The 26,031-nt window shown below is 37.3% G+C and overlaps 3 protein-coding genes across 6 annotated transcripts; 1 reads left to right on the forward strand and 2 right to left on the reverse strand.

Moving 5' to 3' along the window:
* Positions 1–18: 18 nt before the first annotated feature.
* Positions 19–4,400, reverse strand: zgc:113276 (uncharacterized protein LOC553748 homolog). 4 transcript variants are annotated; one of them, XM_043252289.1, is made up of 10 exons: positions 4,291–4,400; positions 3,945–4,121; positions 3,677–3,849; positions 3,084–3,296; positions 2,242–2,524; positions 1,972–2,105; positions 1,474–1,713; positions 1,119–1,280; positions 495–584; positions 19–339 (listed from the first exon to the last, which is right to left on the reverse strand). In XM_043252289.1, the coding sequence occupies exons 2-10, from the start codon at positions 4,117–4,119 to the stop codon at positions 172–174; spliced, it is 1,638 nt and encodes a 545-aa protein (XP_043108224.1). In that variant the 5' UTR covers positions 4,120–4,121; positions 4,291–4,400; the 3' UTR covers positions 19–171. The 4 variants fall into 4 exon arrangements, with proteins under 4 accessions (XP_043108224.1, XP_043108225.1, XP_043108226.1 ...); XM_043252290.1 differs by having other exon boundaries at positions 4,295–4,395; XM_043252291.1 differs by lacking the exon at positions 3,084–3,296.
* Positions 4,401–9,693: 5,293 nt separating this feature from the next.
* LOC122353802 lies at positions 9,694–16,617 on the forward strand. Its single transcript, XM_043251669.1, has 12 exons — positions 9,694–9,775; positions 9,868–9,974; positions 10,368–10,464; positions 10,734–11,076; positions 11,176–11,295; positions 11,474–11,610; positions 11,972–12,212; positions 14,251–14,504; positions 14,899–15,202; positions 15,295–15,414; positions 16,134–16,279; positions 16,423–16,617. The coding sequence occupies exons 1-12, from the start codon at positions 9,764–9,766 to the stop codon at positions 16,615–16,617; spliced, it is 2,076 nt and encodes a 691-aa protein (XP_043107604.1). The 5' UTR covers positions 9,694–9,763.
* Positions 16,618–16,678: 61 nt separating this feature from the next.
* ace2 (angiotensin I converting enzyme 2) lies at positions 16,679–24,137 on the reverse strand. The gene is made up of 18 exons (XM_043252675.1): positions 23,921–24,137; positions 23,464–23,622; positions 23,226–23,319; positions 22,474–22,617; positions 22,233–22,345; positions 21,862–21,967; positions 21,647–21,744; positions 21,239–21,408; positions 20,656–20,882; positions 20,396–20,540; positions 20,210–20,308; positions 19,335–19,457; positions 19,059–19,237; positions 18,496–18,572; positions 18,307–18,407; positions 18,095–18,211; positions 17,742–17,936; positions 16,679–17,024 (listed from the first exon to the last, which is right to left on the reverse strand). Exons 1-18 carry the CDS (start codon positions 24,101–24,103, stop codon positions 16,922–16,924), a joined length of 2,433 nt encoding a protein of 810 aa, XP_043108610.1. The 5' UTR covers positions 24,104–24,137; the 3' UTR covers positions 16,679–16,921.
* Positions 24,138–26,031: the final 1,894 nt, after the last annotated feature.

The following is a 26,031-nucleotide window of genomic DNA, read 5'->3' on the forward strand; positions in this document are numbered from 1 at the left end:
TGAGCACCGAAACAAGAGTTAGGTCATTTATTTATTAGTCAGCGTCCTATACAGTGCAGCATCGTAAAATATAATTTCACCGCTGTAAGGATTTCCCCCATCCCGGTCAGTTTGACACCTGAGAATGCTGATCTGGTTTCCTTGGTCTGTGCAGGTGTTTGTGTATAGATGTTACAACCACATGAGGCCGTGCATATGGGAAATGTACTCTTCGGTGCGGGTCTTCTTCGTCGTTTCTGGTGCACTCTCATCCAGTCCACTGCGCTGAGCTACGATGTCTTTAAAAATGCGCACACTCGCAGCTTGACCGCCTGCAAGGTTCACTGCATGAGGCCCAACCTGTGGATATTTCGTATATTTATTACCTGTACTTGCGGTGATGTTATCTGCAGCCTAAATCGTAGTTGGCGTGCAGCTGTTATCTAGAAATGACTCACTCGCATGTTTTCACCTCATACTACACGTCATAATACATAACAAGAACATAACAACACCTGAAGCGCTGCATATTGTCCCATCAGGTAGAGGGGGCATCCTGCTGTCCACTGCAGCGTTTCTGTTATGCACGGCCAGCCCTCCAGAACCTGCCGAGCAGGGAATGATTAACGTTTGTACAGTTATGCTAACAAACCTTTCAGCGTTTTAAAAATCTACTGTAACACATTTGAATATGTTGATAATTCTAAATATCGACGTAATCCAAAATGTATTGAAAAACCTGTTGTACCTGACGTCATCTGTCATTTATAGTTCATACTTTTTTAGCATGTCAAAGACCTTTACGATGTCTTTTAGCTTTAAATTCTTTATACTGTAATAATATTTCAAGATGAGCACTTGCTGGAATGCACTTACTGATACACGATTTTTTTTAGGAAATGTTAAAATGTGACTTTCAAATATGATACATCAGGTTTTTAAAGAACATTTGTTTTTATATCTTGTAACGCATTTCATTAAACGAAAACTACAAAGCTTTGATTATGAAACTAATGTATCAGAGATGATGGTTAAAAGTCTGGTCTATTACCATGTAAGTAATGCTGTATTATATTTGTGTTATGGCTCTTATGTTGGACCCCTGTTTTTGATTAAATACAAACTGTCCACTTGCTCACTTGAATGGGGAATTTAGTCATGACGTCAGAGAGTAAAGGGTCCTGGGTAGCATCCAGTTTGCAGCCTGTTGCCAGCCAAATCTTTTCTCCACCCCATTGTTCTCCGCTGCACAAGGAAACTCTCCAACACTGGGATTGATAGCACCATTTTGCTTCAGATACCTTGGATTAAAGGCATTATGAATAATGAGATATGAATTACATTTAATTAAGAAAACCATTAACTTGGTTTGCACTGCTGTAGACTATCTGAGATTAGATACTCTTTGGACTTTGTACTGTCAGTGACTCATGGCACGTAGCATCCCACTTGAGTATAACTGCCTCACAATACAGCCAAAAGATTTTGACGCACCTGGCAATGAGCTCTGATCAGGAGCTGGCCGCTCTGAATGAAAGGCTGAAGTTGTGCGTAGGCCTCAGGGGTCACTGCTCCTCCTTTCCTGGCTTGTTTGATCATTGCTAGCCTCTTGTGGAGACTTCTTTCATTATAGAACTGCCTTAAGTAGGCGAGGCCATCCATCTTGATCCCATGCTCAACGTGGGAATAGCGTCCAATCAGGCTCTCTATATCCCCAACGTCAAACTGTTTAAGCTGAGAGAGAGAGAGAGAGAGAGAGAGTGTAAAGTTTGTTACTTACTGTTTTTTTTTCATATATCTGACATAATTTCTACATTGACCAATATCAATAAACATTCCACGTCCGTTAATTCATTTGGCAGGTAGCAGGTTAATCTCAAAATAAACCACTTCAGGGTGATACACGACCCCTGAACTTTGTATTGTTAGCAATTATTTGCCAGTTATGATCAGTTGATTCGATGTTTTCCTTTATGTTTACACTCAATTTACCTGTAAGTGTTTCCGTAAGACCCAGGTCACATGACTCGCGCCCTGCTTTAGTGCAGCTGAGATAACATGTGCGCTGGTCAGACCTCCACCTACCACCATCACTCTCTGACCCATCTGACACACAGGAGGAGAACCTGAGAAAAAAAAAAGCATATTCGTACTATACATTGTTCTATACGCCATACCGCACATTATTATATAGTATAGTATGTATCTAGATGTTTTCCTGCGTTATATGAGGCTGATCGTGGATCGATGACATTAACTCACCCGAGGAGGATTCATGCGTACAGAAGTAATGCATGAGCTGCACTGTGTGCTGTAGGCTTTCCTCTGGGTAGCTCTCCTGGATCGCTCGTACCCAACATGGGATGTTTGCCATCTGAGCCCTGGACGGTCCGGTCGCCATGATGACTGTTTTTGTCTCTATATTTTCCCCAGTGTGTAGTGTCACCTTGAAAAACTTAACCTTGCTCTCATCCTCAGTTAAGACTGGGATGACTCTCTCCACCGAGGCTCTGATTAAGACACTGTCCAGGTCATATTTGCGTACCTAGGTGGAAGTCCTTTGCATTGTAATCCATAATTAATTATTATTTCATAGTGCATTTATAATTTATTTGAAGTTAGTTTAGTATTAAAACACGATGCACTTAGCATTCAAAATGAGATATTTGATAACGTTATCGCTGAAACTCAATTTCCCATAATGCTCGGAGCATCATGCGGAACTGTTCTGAGTGCCAGCTCACTGGAGAGAAACACTGTTTTTAAAAAACATTTAATTTTACATTGGCAGCTTTGCAAGCATGGTTCATACACATATTACTGTGGTTTCCTTCCAACAACCAGACGGTGTTTAGCCATACCACCACCACACTCACCGCGTGCATCTTGCCAAAATGACACCAATAATGAATAGTTCTGTTAAAGCAACTGGAGCTTCGTGCATGTTTGCAACTTTGGAGCCCCCTACGGTTAAGACGGTGTAATTAACTGTCGCAAATAAAACACTACCGTACTGCAATCACGGTGGAAGTTGAGTTCAAATCATTTCACAGTCGATTTATTAGTTATTGTTAGTCAGGCATTCAGTTGCGCGGTGCACAGACCTGCTCCTGGAAGAAGTCTATACTGAGCTGTGTTCCTGGAAGACTGAAATACAGGTTTTTCTGTAGGCCGTTTGCTGTGCTAAGAAGCTTTTTGTCCTTCTTTCCCAGGCGATTGTCGTTAAAAAATGCATTCTCATCCTGAATATAAATTTTCTCAGGTAAACAGTGCAGATCGTCCCGATTTTGCTCCAGCACAAAGTCCTGCAAGGCCTTCTGAGATTGTACACAGATGTACAAACCATTAGTCCTTTTGTCTGACAACAGCATCGCATTAGTTTCCATTATTGTTTGTACACGTCCGAGCATCTGTTCATCTGTTGTTTTTTCTTAGAAACAAAGTATAACCTTTTTATGGTTTAAATCAAGGATTCCCACACTTTTTTTGTCAGTCGAAGCCCTTTGTTCAATAGCTAAATAATTAGTCGTTCGGTTCTCCGGAGTTAGTTAATTTGTTGCAATTGCTAAATATCTGAGCATTTTAGTGAATATTTTATTTGAATTATTTTTCATTTAAATAAATGATTTTTCCATTCTCATCAAATGATTTAGCTTAAGAGCCTTCAGTTTGGAAATGCTATCCAGTGCTAAATTACCTTGTTAAACGGATCGGTGTGCACCAGCGTGTGTGATCGGAGGTGAGGGATGTTCAAGGCGGTGAACTGGCTTTCCCACAGTGATATCCATTTTCCATAAGAATCCACCACTTTGAAATGCAGCTGAGGACATGGCAGACGTTTGGCTTCGTTCTCTGTGTCAAACACTGGCCCTGTTGGAAACAAAATCTAAATCAGTCCGTGATTATAGGATGCATTCTTGGCAAAATAACACATAACCAATCTGTTGTCCTTTTGCTTGACTCACTGATAGGTTGTCTCTTTTGGTTTTTGTAGCGTACACTTTTAGCTTTATTTTTGCTCAGCTGTATTCCCTGAAAGATGTCAGAGCTAGACTGGCAGATAGGTTTTTCGGGGTTTGAGAGCAGAGTAGCAAGGGTTAAAGCATGAGGACCTCCTCCGATTATTAAAACATCCAACATCCCTAAAGAGAGAGAGAGAGAGAGAGAGAGAGAGAGAGAGAGAGAGAGAGCTAATGAAAGCAAGCAAGAGAAAATAGCAAAGGAGAACACATTTTTGCATGTCACCACTAGTTAAATGATCTTACTGTTACTAAATAGAGAAATGATTTAGAATTTAGAATAATCTTGTACTTGCTTATGCGATCTGTTTCCTCAGGAAGAAGAGCAGTCGGTTGACAGAGTGACCGGTTTGGGAATAGCGTGGCACGTGCTGTCCACTCTGAGTCTATAGATACTTTGGTTCATGATTGGCTGTTTGAGTGTTGGTCTCAGAATAGCTCTGTCCTAGAGCCGAGGGGCTTAATTTTAGCTCACGCTCATCACTGTTATCTAAACAAGGAAGAGCTTTAAATACTGGACGTTTTGGTATCTCCAAAATATAAAAATGCCATTCAACGTTTTATAAAATATTGTACTGTCAAAATTATGGACTCTCAAATATACAGCCATATTTCTTACACATTAGTATGAAATATTTATTTCAAAAATTAGTATGAAATATTTATTTCAAAAATTATATTCCTCTCCAGTAAACAGCCACAAAGAACTGTTGTTGAACGGTAAAAGAGCTACCAGTAAATCAAAATTGTACAAAATGTACAAAATTGTACAAAAAAAACATATGTATAGTTACTCTGCTTAGTCCTTCCAACTGTTTTTTTTAAGTAAATACATAAAAAATGGCTTACGCTTGTGGACAGATGTACACTAGAGGGAGACATGGACACGACCAACTTATTTGTCACTGTGTTTTGCGAGTTATTAGGCCTGTCTTTTTTCATTTTATTTCTTTATTCTCATTAAATCTTTTACCACTTTTTTTCTACCTCCTTCCTTTTCACATTCTTAAACTAACCTCATTTTTTCCAACCATTCATTAATATCCAGTCAAATATATATATATATATATATATATATATATTGTTATTATTGTTGTTTTTTTCTTTCTGAGACTGAGCTACATGTTAGAGAAGATACAGTCTTGCTCAGTATAATGGTCAGGGAAATGAAGCTGTTAAATTGACGTTTTGTATTTAAATGGTGATTGATCTGTGCATACTTCTCTCCTGATTCAGATAAGACTACTTTTTCACTGCTTTGCTGGATTTTGACTTCACAAGACATTCATTTTAACACCCATTCTCTGATGATCACGTGATGTAAGGGTAAATTTCTTTGGAATAAAGAAGCCGCCTAAATTTTGAAAAACCTGAGAGTAAATACATTTTCAGCAAATTTGAGTGAACTATTGCCGGGATTTTTTTTTTTTCTTGTTTTGGTTTGAGGAGACATACATTCCATCACTTTTCTGCTTGCCCCCAAAAACAGGATGATGATTAATACTGCGACTGAAGGAAAGGGCATAGTCTAACCTCCGGGCTGTGAACTCTGACAGACAAATGCTTTATGGTAAGTTTTTTTACTCCTTCTGTTTCATAGCTTTTACTCACACTCACATACCAACACTAACACCAACACACTGATGCTTTTAGTAACAAATTACTCATTACAGTAATTATTTTTTAAAATAGAAAAGTAAAATGTACTGGGCGATACTCATTCTCATAATCAGTTCTGTGGTAAAACTTCAGGGAAATATGCCGAGCCGATGTCACTCTGTGGGTGACTTCAGAGGTTGTTATGAGGACATGCCACTTGTATAAGTGCTGATAAATCTGTCAATAGTGCATGTGCTTGTGTAGAAAACTATGTGGTGACTTGTTGGCAGGAAACCACAGCATCTAAAAAACATGTAGGTAGTAACTTATGTTGCTAGTAAAGCTTTCGTTCTAAAATAAAGTATTCTGATAAATTGTCCCTTTTTCATACATGGATGCGATAAAAGGGAAAAAAGCAAGACTAACTAAACCATACACTCTACATATGTCATTATACTGTTTGTGTATGTATGGGTGTCAGTGTTTATGAATGCCTTGCTACTGAAAAAGTAAAAAATATATATTTGAGGTCAATTGCTGTTGTACAATAGTTCACACAAAGTGTCTCTTCCTCAGCCAGTTTCCTCTTCTTTTGTTAATATTACCTTACATGGGGAAGTACCGTATATGCTCATGTTTCTGGAGGATGGACATTTACGGTGCATGCGTAACCTCATTTTCTTATTTCCTCAAAGTGTCAATTATGTCTATTGATGTCTGTAGGTGTTGGCTGTGAAATAGTTTTATGCGCACTGCATGGTGAAAAGAAAACCGTATAAAACTTTGAGGTAGACTGACAGGAAGACTAGTGCTTTCACACCTAGGTTATTTAAGTCCTTCAGATGCTTTCATTTTGGATAGAGGCAAAATTTGCAGGTGGGACATGTCTCCGCCACTTTTTGAAAGCCACTGAAAAAAATAAAACACGCAGAAGGATTATAATGCAGAGTAAAAACATCTCTGACCCATTATCCCTTTATTAATTCTTGTAACGCAAAACACATAAATGCCATGAACATATCACATATAAACATTAAATGGCGTAATTATGTGTTCAGCATCACACAATATATACTACACTCACTCTAATGTGTGAGAACAAAGACGTAAACATGCTTTATATTTACACATTTAGATCAAACGTGCCACTCTCATGCAAATTAAATGATGTAAATACCAAGAAGTTAAATTATTGTAAGTTTTAATGTTTACAGGATGCAGAAGTGTTCAATACTCAGCACTGGGCGAAAACAGTAAGTAGCCTTTAACGCCTCTGAAACGTCATTGCTTTCATGAAATCAGCAGATATGTCTGCAATTGGTTACATTAAATGTTATTAAAGCCTCAAATGAGTGCTTACCACCTGCTAGCACCTCCATAAAACCAGCCTTGGAGTGAGGACTGCTTGACTGTTAAATGCTGCCTTGTATAGAATGGTGTATAGAAATTAGAGTCTGATCACTAAAGAAATATTTTATTGATCAGCGATACGCACTTGATTCAGAAATTGGCTTAGAAACATGCATACACTGCCATGACATGTTTGACATCTTCTGTATTGCTGCTGGCATACTGTACATGCTCTGTGTTTATTAAATCAGACACAGAGATGAAGTACTGCAGGAAAATCAATTCATGAATTATATGATTGATTTAAATTCATTATCGAGAGAGAGGGAGTGGGATGAAAGTTGTGAATTGTGTTTGTGTCTAACTCGCCCAGTTGCTTTAAAAATAGCAACTTTACCTTCTATAGTTGCTGAGAAATATAAGATAGTGATTAATGTATCAAAGTTATTATAATGATGAAAATGTTGCAGGGCAGCACTGACATGTTTCTGTGCTCCTGAATGTTTTTCTGTGTGTCTGTGTGTGAGTGATGTGCATATTGTCACATCCCTGGACTATTTTGTGTTTGTTTGCATTCCCCTTGTGCTCTGTGTGACCCAGTTTCCATTCTCTGTTAATCCTGGTCATGTGCTCCTTCGCCAACCACACTGTGACAGAAAACCGGACCATAAAAGGATATCAGCGGCGTTTATACCTACGGTTTTGGTTTAATTTTTTCTCCGTTTTTGTTTTTTATTTTCTCCCATCATTAACGATCCTGCTGTCCTCAGGGGGACCGCTCTCTCGAGGACCACACAAATGACTTTGTGCTACTCTAACCTCACGCACTACCCGGACAGCTGCCTCTGCTCGTTTTATCGAACTGGACTAAACATCTCCACACGAGTGCAGCTGTCCAGGGATTGTCTTCGAAAGAGCCTCGCCGTCTTTATTGAATGGGTGCTGGTGTCATGTAAGTCTTCACTCACCATGGACATTGCGGATGAAGATACCAGCCCCACTCTGAACCCAGCGCCCAGCCCACCATCTCCCCACTGCAAGGAGCCTGAGCCCACTGCTGACAAAGGAGCGGAGGCCGCTGCAACCGAGAGCTGAGGATTGCCTCGGAGCTACAGCCCTCATCATGGTGGAGAGCACCGTAGACAGTGGCTCTGCTGGTCCGTCCAGCCAAGAAGGGGCTCCCGATACTCCAGTGACCACACTGCAAGAGTGCTCTCAAGTGTTAAGCCCTGAGGAGATTAAAAAACTCACCGCACTCCCACCCTTTCGAGAATCGCTTGACTCTACCTCCAGCCTCTAAGTTCGACCCTTCAGCTCCACTGGGCTCCCTCATCCTTCCGGCTCTGCCTTGGTCCATCGTAAACCCTACACTCCTCAGGCTACGCCTCGTCCCTCCATCCCTGGGGTCCCACCTGGTTCCTCCTGCTCCAAGTCCCTCCTGTCCCCTCCCTGGCCTCTCCTCCCATCGCCACCACCCTGCATTCTGTCTGTCACCTTCTTCCCAGTGATCCGGCCATCTCCTGAACATTTTCCTGCCTGTTTGTGCCATCCTATAACCATCCCTCCTCTCTCTCCCTTTCCTACAGACTCAAGGTCATGACTTTCAGGAGGGGGTGAAATGTCATACCCCTGGACTGTTGTGTTTGTTTGCATTTGTAATGTTTTAATTTGACTGAAATGCATTGTCAGGGTATACCAGATCCCAGATTCCAATGCTGAACAGAAAGTTCTTGTGAAGTTGTGTTGTGAACAAGAAAGGTTTTTGAGATCATTTCCATGCCAAAGGGGACCAAAAAAAACAAAAAACACAGGTTCTCTTTTGAGTCCACTGTATTGTGAACATTAAAAGTTCAGTTTACCAGAATAAATACCAAATACCAGAATGTTTCCTGTTAACAGGTCAGTTTTGTGCCCCATTTTGCAAACATTTTTTTTTCTTTCTGACTCAAGAGAAATGAGCAGCATGTGGAGTGTGGTCATACTGTGTGATCTCTATGATCTCCATAACTATGATCTCCATAACTCTTATGCACTTTACTTAAAATGTTGTTCTATAAAACGTACATTTACTTATGTTTTTACAGGCACTAAAACGTACAAAACGAACATATTTTACCATTTAAATGCATTGTCCGTATTTCAGCATTTAAACGTACAAAATTTACTTATCGACTACACCTAAAAATGGATTATGAATATTGAAATAGCTGCATTAATTTTATTTTCTTTGTTGTTTTAGTTGTCATGTCAATGACCTTGTTTGCAACAGCATTATTAAACTGTTTATTGTTTACTAACATTTCATTCTGATTTGTGCAATTTAGATTTGTAGGTGCCTAAACATCTAAATCGCTTATTGACAAAACTATAAAAATGCACTGGTATGAACATAATTATATAAAAGATACGCAAATATTTTATGTTTTTTAACTAAAAATGCATAGCCAATTATACATTTTTTAACTTTAAAATAAAAGTCTAAATTCTAAATTTTAGCATCAGTAATAATGAACAAAAATGTAAGTTTTATGCTTATAAATGTTACGTATTCATACCTACAAATAAACATGAGATCAGGCTGTATTTCAAAGAGAGCCTTCAAATAAAAACTATTTGCAGAATTTATCTTTTCCCATCTTTGCGAGTTCTTCCCCTACAACTCTATACTTCCTCTTTTTCAACCAGCGCTGACAATGGTTTACTGAAACCAAATGTAGCTTCCTCTTCCTACTGCATCACCAGGTCTACTAGCTTTCAAAAGGCAGTGCTTTGTGTGTCCGGACACACACGTTCTCGTAATCAGCACTGAGATCATCATGGCAGCTGAGGTAGGCCGTGTTTTGTGTTTTGTGAATCAATAATAGATAAACATCTGTGTTAACTCATAAATTAAAAAGAGTTTATGTGTGGTGTCTTATAGGGAAATCCTATTTGCGGTGGAGTTATGTTGCTCCACACTGAACGTAAAGGGAAACACTCGTATGAAGTTAATGGCTTTTTTAACTATAACAAAGGAAATTTTGCAAGGTGAGACTATCTGTCTGTCTGTGTGTGTGTGTGTGTGTGTGTGTGAGTGCCGCTTTTTGTTGTTTATGTGAACAGAAATTTGTTTAATGACATGGGTATGACAGAGGTATACAAAGGCTTAAAAAAATACAAAATGGTGTATTTTTTGTATTTGAAAATCTAATAATGCCTAAAGTTTCCTTTAAGGGGTAGGTTTAGGTTGGTGTATATCAATTTCATGTACAGTTTTTACAACATAAAAACCATTAAGCCTATGGGGAGTCCTCATAAACCCCAAATGCCAACTTGTGTGTGTGTGTGTGTTATTTTCAAAAGTTCTGGGTCAGGCTATCTAATCATCAAACGCTTAACAATCTGGCTGTCTGTTCATTCATCTATATTTTATTTTTCCAGCATCGGAGATAAAGTTCTAATGATAAACAACACAGATGTGGAGGATTTGATTCCACAGGCTTTTGCTGAGCTTTTGGCTGAAGGGTGCCCCTTACTTGTGAGTGTTGTATTTATTGACACACACTAATTTCTTCCTTTATACACTCACTCATTTTCTGTCACCCATTGTAAGGGAGAAGTAAAACTGAAGTTTTCACTGGGACTTTTTTTGCCTAGTCAGGAAACTTTGATCACATGGACATGTGTGTGGGTGTTTAAAACATTAAAACGTTCTGCGGTTACATCATCAGGGTTTATTTAGGATTGACTGGATGAGCTAGCGTGATATGATTTATATGATCGACTGTCTTAAATGTCTTCTCTTAGACCATACATCATTCATCCAAAATGGCAAATGAAAAGTGTGAATCTGAGGAAATCGTTGTACGTAAAAAGGAGCCGACGGTCATGAGATTTAGCATGATGATGGTAAGAGAGGAAGAGCTGGAAGCAACTGAAGTTCAGCCATCGCTAGATTGGGAAGACAGAGTCATTGAAGACGACTGTTTCAGTGAAGACAATCTTCTGCTTGTCTCCATGGCTGAGACGAGCTTTAGTGTGGTCGTTGGTCGGGGCTGTGATCCTGACAGCCCTTGCAACAGCTGTGGAGGAATGAATTGCCAGTTTAATGAAGTTGTTGTCCTGCCTGCGACAGCTGAGATTACCTTTAGTAAGAAACAAATACTGCATTCGTTGACAATAAAACTGTTGTAAAGTTATTATATGTTATAACGCATGTCCATTAAATTTATTTTCCCTGTTTTGTCAGATTCTTCAAGGATTTTGATGCAGATTAAACAGCGGAAAAATCTGTTCTTGCAGAGTTTCTTGTTGAAAAAGTATGTCACCCCAGAGAATCAGCATATGCTTTTGAAAGACACAATGTCAGGTTGGTAATGAATACGAAATCTAACAATACTACACGATAAAGTTATATTTATGTATTAAGTAATAATATACTCTTGTAAGTTTATATAAGTTTATTTTAAAGTCAAACAACTGAGCTATAATTCTTTGTATTGACATAGGCATATTTAGAAATATATCTTGCAATAATTTTATTTCAGCACAAATCACCCTCTACTATTATACGATCACAATGGACCATGAAGGCGTTCCTGTTGTGCTGAACTGCAGTGGCACAGAAAACTTCTTCTGCTGTACCACCAAGCAAGGTGAAGATAAGAAGATTTTGACAGTCACTGTAAGTTTATTTTTATTTTATATTATATTATTTATTGTATTACATGTTTAAGAATTGTTTATTAATTCTTGGCACCTAAATAAAAAGAAAGGTACCTTTTACATACTTTTTTAAACACATTTTCATGACTTTTTGTTGTTGTTTATTATTATTATTATTATTATTATTATTATTATTATTATTTTAAATTTTTAAATCAAGTGAAAAAAGGTCCAATCTTTCTTGGAAAGTAATTTAAGTAAGTAGAACATTCGAATTAAAATAAATTTGTTTGTTTTTTTTAAGTATGATTTATGCACCGTATTCACATGGGTGAACTCTACATTTAAGCTGAAACTAGTCTCGTTTTGTTTGTTTGCAGAGCCATAATAAAAAGGACCTGAAAAGCATCTGTCCCGATGACCGAGAAAAATGGTCCCTTGTATTTTTCATGTCTTCTGGGAAAGATAATCTCCGGCGTTTTGAGTCAGCTCTTTACCGAGGATGGTTCATCTACACAGAAAGGGTAAATAATAGAGAAGTGGACATGCATAAAGTAGATCAGCTGGACAGTAAGAAAGACGGTGCGTTCTCATTCATAATTCTGAGTGAGCGTGGGTCATGTTAGAATTCAAGGTCTTGATATGGACATGACGGAATTGAGAAGAGTTTGTAATGATAAATTATTACAAACTATTAAAAACTGTGATAGTTTTGCATATCACACCTGTATATGACGTTTGGGAATTGTTCAAAATACTGAAGACTCAACCCCAGACCTAACATAATGAACTCGTCGTACTGATTCAAGCTGAGCATCCCTACTAAAAATGTCGATAAATTCTTTGGACTGGTATCTTGGAAAGAAGCAAATTGGTCAGATTTGTTTACTGAGACTGTATTGGGTAAAATTGACAAATGTTTTGTTTGAGTTTAATTGTTAAAAGGAAGTCTTAATGGAAGTCTTCCAGCCATGATTTACTGCCATCGCAGTAGTGAGTATATATGTATCATACTACTGTATGAGCTGATGTTTTTTTCCCCCTCTTTTTATATCCAGCTACTTACAAACTGACGTTTATAAACCAGCACGTTCATATTTATTTTTATTGCTAACTGCTCATAGTTACTTTTTTTTGTGCTATTTTGATTTCTTTTTAAACTGTGTATTTATATCATCAGCTATTATTTACATCTGTTAGTATAAGATCAAAGCTACTGACAACTTGCTTTTGTTGCATAAATGTATTCCTTGCCATGTTAACGTGCGTTTATGTATTATGTTTCTTCTATAAATTCGCACCAAAAAAGGTATGAATCAATTTGTGCTTCAGAAATTGTTTGATTGTGCATCACAGGTCCAGTGGTACTTCACAGAACTGTGTGTCACTTATTAAAGTTTCAAACTTTGTCTGACAGTAGAGTGAAATTGTATCTTAACATATTTATTTACATTTTTATGAAATTCGTTGGTAAACATGCATAACACAGATCTACGAATCGATTTCTGTACAATGGAGATCAAAATTGAGAGAAATTTATTCAGGTGTCAGAGTTTTACCGCCTTTTCGTTTCTTTTGGAAACTGCAGTGATATGTAGGTTTGTTAGTACATATTTTGTGTCTCGCTAAAAAGTGCACCGAGGTACGTTTAAGCCATGAGACCAGGTAGCAAAGGCTGTAGCAAAGATAACAACTAAAATTTCTGAAGGTTTCAGTTAGTGGGAAGTGTACAGGCCCTTGCTTATAATGATTTTCACACATCTTCAGTCACAGGACATCGCTAGTTTCTCACATTGCACTGTGATTTGATAACATAGATTTATTGCTAAGGAGTTTTTTAATCAGGTATAGATCAGAATACAGGTCTGGCCATTTCAGTATTTCAATGTTTTTAGCTTCTGGTGTGACAGGAGCATTGTTTTGCATGAAAATTGCTGATTGGGGGACGCTTGCATGGAAGGTAACTCCTTGTTGTTGTTTTCAGAAACGTTTGATTTCATTCTCCCATGTAGCTGTATAAAGGGGTTTTCACACCACATGGTTCTAGGAACTAGCCAGCAGGGTTATTCGTAGAGAACCAGTATCTCTCTCGTTTAGCTGCTTGCATTTTTTTAATGGTTTTAGAAACTATGAAAAAGTTTCCTCCGCAGAGAAAGCCCCTTAAGAGGTCCAACTATCCCCCAAAAATCCCCCAAACCAACTAAAAAGAGATACTTTAATTTGACTACTTATGTGAAGGTAACAGCTTCGTTTAGTTTTTTTTTTTTTTTTTTTTTTTTTATGAGAATATGAATGAAAGGGTTTTGTAGGTCACAACTGTCAGTGTCCTCGTGTGCCCTATGATGCAATTCCAATATAAAACGTGCTGCTGGCAAGTATTGCATCATATTTCTCCCTAAACCGATTCAAGCCAACACTATTTTACCAATGATTCACAATGATGTGCTTCCCCTTTAGTAATGGTTTCAAGTTAAAAGCCCCAGCAGTAGATTTCCTGTGTTTACCGCTAGCGACCAAACAATGACCTTTTCTGTCTCTGTTAACTACTTTGTCTCAGGTTGGCACAGAATGAAGGAAAAAAGCTACTTTTTTATTTTACTTTAACAAAACAAGTTATTTATCATTACCTCATGACTTTGATAGGCATAGGCTTGATAAGTGTACATTTTATATTACTGCTTAGCATCAGGAATGATGCAAGTGCCAGGTTTGTCTTTGAACTGTACGCTCGTGTTTTCCCCTCCAACACACCATCACACGCATCAGTATTTCCAGCCAAACCTTACGTTTTGGTGTACTACTCACAACTTCCTCTTCCTACCGCATGAGAGCTTTGACATTAGAAAAAGCAGCAATCAGAGGCAGAGCTCTCACATCGTTTATATCAGCACAGAGATCAACATGGAAGTACAGGCAAGTAGCAATTTGTACTTTTGTAGGTTATGTTAATATAAATACATATTTAGCAAAATCATTTTAAAATAAATAGCAATTGCTTAATGTCTGTATTAGTGAATTAGTCTCAAATATATCAGTAAGGGAGATAAACTCCAGATGATAAGCAGAGCAAAAATACAAGCACTTTCTAATTTCCTAATTCACTTTTCGCTTTTTCGCTTATCTGCTAGTTTTAACCTGTATAAATGTTACGAGAAAGAGAAATGAAATTGACGTTTACTGCAAGCTTTCCGTCTAGTCGGCAAACTCCATGACACGTGTGACCACATGTTGTAGCTGACATTTAAAATCAAATATGTCAAGAGACCAACTGTTTGACTGAACTAAAACAAATAATCTCCTCTCGTAGACTGTATGTCATATGAACACTGAAAAAACAGAAGAGTGTCAACCGGAGACCTCCTCAAGCAATAAAAAGATGTTGAAATTCATGAGATTCAGCCTGTCGATTGAAGATACTGAGCCTGAGGAATCATCAAATCCGAAACCAGAGAAGGACACTGAGGACGAAGTTGATCATTCGTTTCATTCGCGGACAACAATGTGCTTAAACCTGATTGATCAAGAGTGTGATGCTGACAACCTTTCCTGCAAATGTGATTTAATCTCTAATGACAGCAAGATCACTGCAGAGACAGCTAACATTGCCTACAGTAAGAATTATTTATTCTTTTTCAAATATCCAATGCTGACATTTCTTTTTCAAAATGAAGTTCTAGTTGTAATATTCTGCTGCCTTTTTCAGTCTCTGAACAAATTTGGAAAGTAATTAAAGAACAAAACAATTTGTTCCTGAAGACGCCTGAAGGATGCAAGTATGTTGCATCGAAACAGAACGAGATATGTCTGGAGAACACCATGTCAGGTTTGCATCAAATAATGAAAATTATATTTTTATATGAACTATATGCTATTTAGGGCCCAAGCACCGGGATGCAAGGACCCTCTTGGAAAAAGGATTCTTATTATTATTTAGCTTCTTCTCCAAAAATGAATCTTGGGTTTGAGGAGCTAAACATGCTTGAAAAGTCAGGAACCTTTGCACACAATTCAGAACTGGCAAAAATTTACCTCTGATATGAGTTTCAGAAGTACAAAAATGTCTCTTTGTACGAAATCCAGTTCCTAACAGAAAGTCGATTATTTAGAATTTTCTCATCAAAATATGTGAACCTCTCCGAGAGATTTATTGTGTCTTGAATTGCAAATCAACAACTAGATCTAGAGTTTTCGCTGAAGGTCATATCCGTGACGGCCTAGTAAAATTTAATGTTTCACCGCAGCATCTAAATACCACATTCAATCTGCACCAAACTTGATAAAAGTACTGGTCGGAAGACATCTACATTCCAATGTTCAGTTATAGCCATCAGCTGGCACCAGAAGGTTTGGCACATATAAATTACTACGATGTATTTTTTTTTGTATTTGCCACTTCAAATGCATATTGATCACCATTCAGTCTTACTGAAGCCACCAGGAGGCGGTGAGGCCTGGTGCAAAGACCCTTTCACCATTGCTTGCAGCTTTAATTTTGTCTGTTACTTTAAAATGACATTTTCCGCACCTTTTACCTTTTTTCAGCAAAAATCACCATCTTTCACGGCACCTTCCTTGGCATGGTCCCCAGCGACAAAAACTTAGGTGTTCCTGTTATGCTGAAGTTCACAGACACAAACAAATTCCTTTGCTGCACCAGCCAAGGAGATGAAATGATATTATCAATTAAAGTAAGTTTTCTGGAATATATGTTTCCTGATTTTGCAAGGGTTGCATGAAAATGTGTAATAAAAAATGTGTTTATTATACTGAAAACTAATATTACATGGTCTTCCTATTCAACTTCAAATGCAAATTACATGTTTTATTTCAGGTGTATGACGTACAAAAGATACACCTTCCAGATCCAGAAAAATCCCTCATTTTCTTCATGTCTCAAAAGTGTGATGGTCTCCGGTATTTTGAATCAGCGCTCCACAGAGGATGGTTCATTCACACTATAAATGATAATGTTGTGAAAATGAAAAGAGACAATGAAACATCCAGCAGTTGCTTTGTCTTAGAGTGAGACCACAGAACCCACTTATTATTAAAACCTCTTATTAAATTAAGGATTTTTTTTAGAATACTCAAAGTTCTCTTTAAATATATTATGAGTACTTTATATTAACCTATATATACATTTGCCTGTATAAGCTACCAGAAATTTGAGCTATGCATTTCTACATGTATCCATTTCTACATGTTAACATCAAACACTTAAATAAACATTTGCAAGAAAAAAAAATATTCTAACAAAATGTTTTCAAAATCAGGCAATGGTGGAGATGCTTTTGTCCCATCACTTCTGATTTTTGAAAGCATCTACTTCTTTATAGTCCTGTTTGTTCAATGTCTTCCTCAAAGGCTTTGTTGACTTCTCCATCATCTGAATTCTCATATGGGTTCACGGTCTCGTTAGCCTTCTTAGCTTTCCTGAAAAAAAGGAAAAAAAAACTTTGCAATAATGTAAACTAAGTAAAACTTTGTATGGGTTTAATTCATCTGAATTATTATTATTATTTTGTTTACTGAAGCCCATATTTTACTTTTACTACAGAAATGAATTATCATAATGTGTAACACTGATTGCAATGTGTTTGATGCTAAAAATAAAGTGTGTTGTACCATTGTTGGGTAATCTTTGTGTAATTTTGTAATCATTGTCCATCATGCACACAGCTGTTATGATGCAACTTTAAGCTGCTTGCCGTCATTAGGTTTGTTTGAGATGAGCAAAATCTGTGCAGAACCGATCACCAGTCATCACCGCGAGATGCATGCTGGTTATAAAAGTCACGTTATGTTCGCCAGCTCGATCTGACAGCAGTTTGTGCATACTTTTTACAAGGTGGCTAATTCTTGTTTCCAAACACTATAACTAGTGCAATGTCTGTGTGAGATATGAAATTGTCATAGTGTCTTGCACATTTATATTCATATTAAGTCCACAGAACTGAAATTATATCACGTTTATCAGCAGCAGAGCTCATGAGTGAGAATAACTGCCTTTCGTCTCGGAGAGGCCAGAACTGTCCGCCTCGACTGTGCTTATTTCACTCCCTACTCTCGTCTCCATTTCAGGCAAGGCTAGGCTCATCTCAAACAAGCCCTTTGACTCATTCTTGAAGTGGATCACCCCAGTATACTCACTTCTTCCTGTTTAATATCCCTGTGGTAATCAGGTAGATCCCCCCTAGCACAGTTACACCCATTACCACTCCAAACACCACCAGCCAAACTGTGATTTTTTCCTCTTTGGGTGGAGCTAATGTCGCCAGCAGCCCAACAAATTCCAGTGTTTCATCACTGAGTAAAAATGCACCATTGATGCGTTCCCTGGACAGCCTTGGAGGGGTTAAAAAGGGAAATTAACCAGGGGTGCTCAAAGTTCTCCTTAATTACATCATGGTACCAAATATTCATGCACTCTATAATTTGTTTAAAAATATGCTATAGTTATAAAATATATTTAAAAATATATATAGTATGGTTTTAAGAAATACCAGATTGCTGCCTCTACATCTGTTTTGGGAATGATTGTGTCTGGTTTGGTTGGATCCATCACAATGAAATAAAAGGAGATTCTGACTGTTTCATTGTATATGTTGATATTCTCTGGCCTGTGTGCAAAAATAGGTTGTGCAGTGTCACATTTTCACAAAGACAATCACACTCTGAAATGTGAAATTAGTGGAGAAGAAGACATCGTTCTTACGTAAAATTCATTTCTATTCCCTTTTCTTCTAAGTAGTACTGGCGCATGGCAAAGGCCATGGCGGACTTAAAGAGATACATTTCATTTGAATTCCAAGTGTACTGCAGAATAAAAATCACAGTAATTAGCAAAAGCAAATTGCATTTGTATCTATAAATCGTTATTTATTAAAAATCAAAAGAGGCTTACTGCTTCATCTCCCATGGCAGATTTTAGGCTTATTCTGACTTTGAATGCGTTTGAATCATCTTTACTTATAGAGGATGCTGTGAATAAGTAAATAAACCTAATTATTTTTTGTTTTATTTTTTGGTAACATTTCACAATAAGGTTCATTGGTTAATATTATCTAACAACATTAGTTAACATGAATAATACTTCTACAACATTTATTAATATTAGTTAACGTTAATTTCAGCATTTGCCAGTGCATTATTAAAATAACAAGTTGTGTTTGTTAACAATAGTTGATTCACTGTTAACAAATGTGAACTACTGTATTTTTATTAACTTATGTTAACAAAGATAAATAAATACTGTAATGTGTCCTTCATTGTTTGTTTATGTTAGTTAATGCATTAACTAAGTTTAACAAATGACACCTTATTGTAAAGTGTTACCATTTTTTTCAAAATGAAAATAGTATGTGGTCATATCAATACCTGCACTAATGGATGAAGATAGTATCATTTAACCAGTAGATTAATTTGTTATATTAATTGAAAGATATTATGTTCTAATGAAATACTAACTTGGGTTGATATTGACATCCCAGCCAGGCACTCTGTTGTTCTTCCGGTTCTCCTCCTTTAGCCAGTCCATGAGAGTGCTGAAGTAATGTAGAAGTGGCTGAGAGTCCATCCTCGTGGTTCCTGCAACATCTTCCAGAGCACGAGTCCAAGACATGGATCTGCCTAACTCAAGCATATGCCTGTGGACCAAAATATTTGTTTGTTTACAGCAGTTATGTGTACCCTAAAACGAAAGAATGTAAGAGTTATTAATAGAACATACAACGTTCTGCATACCTGAGTTTGTTACCAGCTTTGGTTGAGTTTGTAATGTCGCATTTGTAAAGGGGACCGGTGTGGCCGGCTGCCTCACATAAGGCCTCTTGAAATTGGAACTGATATATGGTTCTAGTAAAGTACCTATTAGAGAGTCATTTAGAGTTTAGAATGGGGAAAAGATACACGATTGATACATGATTAATTTAGTTAGTGTGGAACAACTTGTGACTTTAAATGCAGGCCTTGAGCCAAAAACTCATCACCAAGCACCAATGACTGGTACACATTTCTATATGCTATACTTGTTTGCCATTTCAGTAAGGATAACCACATGTGATGAATTATTTTTAAGCAATTCATCTTAGATTATAACCACTATGTTCAAAATATATGAAAAACGTGTTTATTTCTGGAACTGAGCAATCCTGGTCAACACGTATGTTTTGGCTCAAAGAACCATCTTGAGACATTTGTTTCAGGAAGCGGGCTAAATTGCACGTCCTGTATGTTTTGACTCCCAAGAAAGAAATGATTCTAAAGAGTCATTAGTCCTGGGATTCTGGCAACCCTATAGGTTTTAAATCTGTAAAAAATAACTAATATTTGTTTATGAATCGGATCTCACTGGTCACGTCAAATGTTTGTTCATCCATGCAGACTGCAAGAACAACTCGTTTTTGTCATTATGTATGAATTGCATCACATTTTGAAGCTCCCACAGTGTGGGAACATTTCTGAACTGAAAATACAGTGGCAGTAAGTCTGCAGAATGAGTCATGCTGTACAAATGATTTCCTTTAAAAATTGATATTGAGGTTTTAAGAATAGCAAACGATAAAGTGATAATGACTCTGTTGGACGCAATGCTTTTGTTATTCTACAGATGACATTACCTGATAAAAGAATAATCCCCAGAGACATGGAAAAGTGCAGGTGGGTCACAATAAGACTCATCTCTGGGCACAGCCTCAGACACGCCAACAAGTTCTCTCCTGCCGTAACAAATGTTAAACTGCAGCTGAGTAAGAGTTCATAATGTTTGGATTCAGATATTTTAACGTATGTCTTCTTTCGCTCACTTCATTTGCCACCAGCGGAGCATCCACTCATCTTTGGGGATGTTCTCTTTGAAGACTTGCCACCTCCATTCCTCCAGCATGTAGGTAAAAGGCAGAGTGGCCACGATGGTGAGGGCCTGCTTCAGAAGGAAGTTAATATCTGTCTCTGTGAATACAAATAATAATACGTGTTATCAGGTCTTGGCAAAAAATGTTTGCATGCTAAATTCAGTTTTGTGGTTATTCAGATGAAATCAGGCAGGTACGCGATTGCACTTTACCAAAGTCTTGTTTGAAGTCAGCAGGTAGAAGGCCCAGCGACTGCAGGTGAGAGGGAGTGGCTGCAGACAGGGACATGATCTCTCCCACGGCCTCGTGGAAGCCTTCATTAGCACCGTCTCTCAGCAGGTATGAGTGGTGACGGTACGCCATTTGATACTGGTTATGACCCATCTCGTGGTGAACAGTTAAGAAATCATCCATGTTCACTTTAGTGCACATTTTGATTCTGCAAAAAATAACAACCGTCTTCCACTAAATACGTTCGCTAATACTTCCACAGAATGAGAATCGTATTAATCAGCGCCTTACTTAAATATTCAACATAATATCTAGTGATAAAAGCCAAAAATTGCAACTCAAAATAATACATAATGGCTACATATATTAAAATAGAAAATTGTTGTTTTTAATGTTATTTTTAATGCTGCAGCCTTAGTGAGGCACATTAGAAACACTTTTAAGAGTTCTTTTCAGAAAAGCATCAAAAGGTAATCAAATTCAGTTGTTTAAAACTGTATCTTATCTACTTGTTAATCATTACTAAGCATTTTGACTCAATGTAGCACGACATTATCACCGCACCTGAAGTCTTCCTTGTTTCCCATGTCCCATGCAGTAGGATGACACACCACGTCCCTTCCTTCGGGCTTAATAAACATGGAGTTTGTCCAGAAGTTGTCAAACATTGCAGGCATGTTTACAGACATGAAGAATTTTTCTGCCTCTTTAAACAGGCGGATTTCATCCCAGCCCTGAAATGGTATCAAATAGTCAGCAAGTTAAAAAAAAAAGAACCTGGCTATTTAATTTTTATTACTCCAGCTGCTCCAGCATCATGATGAATAGCATAGATTACATGCAATCTTTGATCAAATAAAATGCGAACAGACCTTTAGCCTGGACTTTAAACATGACAATAAAAGATAAAACCATGGAGATAAAAAAGACGCGTAGCTAAAGACGAGACATGAAATTGGTCACATGTCTTACCTGGGCCACCATTTCAGAGCTCACATCGATATCAGGCTTTTCTGGATACGGGATCATGAGAGGATACAAGTTGGTCCAAAACCTTCCCCACATATCACCTAAACATGAAAAGTCATCAAATGTCACCATTTGATCAGAAACAACATTATACCATAACAGCGTATATTTATTCTTATATATGTAATATGTAATAAAATTGATGTTCCATATATTACCAAGCAGATGTGCTGGAAGGCATGCTTCGGAGGCGATGTGACCGGGATAAACGCCTTGCAGTTTTGCTCTCACATAAGCATGAAGCTCTTTGTACAAAGGCAAAATCTGGAACATAATAATAAGTTTTCTGAATAAGTGCCCAATATAAACTGTTAAATATGAAGAATCTATATTGCAACTGATGGTTCCATGAGGAACATTTAACATTTAAGGAATCTTTGCACAAAATATTGAAAAGTATTTACTTTTCTTTTTTAATTACATTGTCTAATGAAAGTTTTTTTGGGAAACCAAAAATCTATAGCATTGTTTCATAAAACACCTTTTGTAAGCTTTATTTTTAAGAGTGTGTGACTTGGTTTTTACCAACCTCCTGGTAAATGCGCCTGGCATCTTCCATAACTTGGTTTCGGGAGTAACTGTATTCGGGTTCGTCGATGGTTTCATAATCCCCCCTCCAATAATCTCCATGGTCTTCAAAATCTTAAATAAAATGACGAGAGAAATCTTAAGCTTTGTCAACCACCACATCCATAATATAAAAGCAGTAAAAGCAATGGCGTAATATCATTGATTATCAGGTAATATGAGGTCATAAAGAGAGCTCGTACTGTTGAGTTTGGCAGCTTCGTTCTTCAGATCCACATATTTCTCATAAAGGGGTCTCATCTTCATCCCTGCGGCCACTCTCCATCCCTCCCACACATGTAGACGCTCGTCATAGTCCCTGCTGTTTGCCATGATACTCTCTAGACCTAGTGAATGAAAAATGTATTAAATTCTGGTAAAATGGCGTTCAGAAGTTTGGGGTTTTTGTACATTTTTAAGTTTTTTATGTTTAGCAGCGCTGCATTAATACAGTAAAAATAGAAATATTGTAAAGATCAGCAGCCAATACTCTAGTCTTTAGGGTCACATGATTCTTCAGAAATCATTCTAATATGCTGATTTAACGAGGAACATTTCCTATTATTATCAATGTTAAAAACATTTGTGCTGCTTAACATTATTATCGAAACCATGAAACCATTTTTTTCCAAAAAAACAAAATCTTACTGACCCCAGTTTCTTTAATAAATTGTTTAATTAATGTCAAATAGTAAAGGAATATGTTTCTACCCAATTTTACCTTTAGCTCATCTTATATTTCAGATTTCATATCCTCTTTTTTAAATAAACTTCCAATTTCTCACGTCTCTTAACAATGTACCTGAGATTAGAAACTCACGGTTCCCTTTTTATCCGTTTACGAAGGAAACAGATAGTAGAAAACTTTACACAGAATCTTTAATTATTGTAAATGTAGAACCAGTGAGGTTTTGTTTCATCATTAGGATGGTGCTGTATGTACGGCTAACATCACCTGGTTCCAAAGTCTGGCAGTCAGTGGCATCGTCGATTTTGCACACGGTTGCCGTGTTGTAAATTGTGCTCATCTGTGACATGATGCTTCTCAGCTGTGACACACAAGGCGTTCAGGCCATGTTAGTTTCGTCACATTTGCCATATTACCAGGAGAAGTGAAACGCTACTGTATGTACAGAATGAAAGACAATTTCAATGTTTGGGTGGCATTGCTGTAACATCGATGTCATACTTACTTCACTAGCCTTATCCGGTGAAAGCGCCCCTGATCCTTTATCTTGGAGCTTTTGGAGCTGAATTTTAATCAGCGGATCGTAGATTTGATCAACGGGGTACGCGCTGGACTCCTCGGACATCTTGCTGTAGAACTCGCTCCAGATTGCGTATGCTTCAGCCTAAAGAGAGAGTTAATGAGGTAAAAGATAAACACAGATGCGCAACTCATCATGAAAACAAGCATGCAGTTAGTTTCCCCAAAAAACGTGTTTTAAGGGTTAAACAGGTTAAACCTGTATGCAGACTAAGATGCTCAAGCTGTCTTAAACACCTTCTACTGAGGTTGTTTCATTAATATTTTGTCCCCAAATTAGATATTTTGTGACTTCTAAAGTTTAAAGGTTTAAGAAGAATAAGTTATCATGAGCGCTCTGCTGATAAAATATAAATATTTTGTTATTTCAGTATCACACTTACCTCTTTATCTGCGTTTTCCTGGGAGATATCTGTGTTGTAGGCCCAGGATGCAAGGGAATACTGGTAGACGAGATTGGTCGCCTCTTCATCGAATTTCTTTAAGAATTCCCTCGCGTTTTCCTCAACGGTTTGAGAACAGGCCACAGAGGCCATGGCCAAAAGCAGGAGCCAACGAGGAAACATCTCGACTTGTCCTAACAACACTGACACTGTTGTTTTCCCCACGCGTGGTTTTATCGAATCAATTGCTTTGCCCTTTGACCAACATTCTGCTTGAATGCAGGTGGGAAGGTTCCAGGAAGGAGTCTCATTGGATGTTGCATAACTATATATATATATATATATATGGTCAGACTGCTTAGGAAAGTAACATCACACTCTTCACAAATGGCATTAGGATAATTATACATAACATAATATTGTTTCAGTGCGATTCAGCAATTGAGGAAAGTGATCTACTATTATAACAGGTTTACAGTTTCAGGTTTTACTATTTAATTTTAAATTAATACATGCTTTTTATACCGGCCGTCTCTGGATTGTTCATTTTTTTAAAGCTAAAGCAAAATACACCAAAAATACAGATTTTTTTGTGAAAAGCAGGGTTGTGATCTTTACTTTGAGCAGTATGTACATTATGCAAACATTATCTAGGCCTATAAAAGCATAAATAACAGTGCCTGGGACGGCTAAAGTAGATCTTTATCAAGATAAGCTGATGACTCAGAGAGTTTCATGGTTAAATTATACCTTAAATATTAAATAATAAATTTGATTTAACAGAAAGATAATATAGTTGGAACATGAGATAGATAACTATTTGAAATTTCATCTGAAATAATTCCATGAAATTATTTTTTTTTTCACCACACCTTCACATTTACAATTACTAAACATAATGTCCAGACAAACGTTTAGTTTGCAGTTTCAGCTTTCAGACTGATTTTTAGCTGTTTTATCTGTTTATTTTAGTTCATTCATGAATCAGCAATGTGATTTTATCTCTTGCTTTGTTTTATGGTTTTTATGTGAGGTTTAACCGAGGTTGGGTTAAGATAAGGTTATCTTTGTCAGCCATAATAAAACGTGATTAAATGTTAACCAGTAAAAATCATGATTAATCATCACATTTTCTTTCTTTCTTTCTAAATTAATTTTTTAAGTTAGGCTACTCATAGTTCATATTTCAGTATTTGAGTGAGATAATTCATAATCATAAAATAATGTATTTTCTCGCAATATTGCAGAATTATTGACAATTCTGTGGAAGTTGCATTATATGAGCAGCAGGTGGTGATATTTCTTTTGCTGCATTTATTCCACCACGAGAGGCTGCTAAGCCCACACATGTGGTAGAGATCTGGTGATAAATATTCATCTTTTAATTTGAGAACAGACAGTAAATACTAAAAAAAAAACAGAGTAACTCCTCGGTTATCACAACAGCGCGTCTCAGATCTATCTATACCACTATAACGACCATTCGGCTCAGCTTTTGTGTTGTTAAGTCCAAGCATCCCTAAGTCCACGACAAAAGAGTGGATAAAGTTTATCCAAACTATAGGCCTAACCGGAAAACCGCTGCCATGATGTAACTGCAACCTTTGCGGTTCCAAAACGGGGCGCAGATACTTTTACGCCGTCACCTTTGTAGCAAACACAATGGGGCATTACTGACGTAGTCGGGGGCTGTGAATGAACTTATTCATTTCAGCAGACTGAAAAGACTTAAACTATAGCTGTATGTAGTGGAGAGTGAGTTGTAAGCAGTTTTGACCAATTAAAACAACGAATTCAGTATCATACACAACCACCAACCTCCTGAGGTAACAGGGGACGTTTTATTATAAAAAATAATATTGTTTACGTATCATAATTATGTTGAACAGTGCATTTGATAACCTCAATAAATTTACCCATCTACAAAAAAGACTTAAGGCTGTTCAAATGAATTGTGTAACGATTATTTTTCTACATGAATTCATCAAAGCCATATAAACGACCATCCATCTCCTTTAAAACCTAGCACGGCTAAGGCTTCGCTCTTGTATATTAATGAGGCTCCTGATTGGACGCTTTTAAGGCGACGTCATCGTGCTATAATTAATATT

Source organism: Puntigrus tetrazona, chromosome 11, assembly GCF_018831695.1.
Source record: "Puntigrus tetrazona isolate hp1 chromosome 11, ASM1883169v1, whole genome shotgun sequence".
NCBI lineage: Eukaryota > Metazoa > Chordata > Actinopteri > Cypriniformes > Cyprinidae > Puntigrus > Puntigrus tetrazona.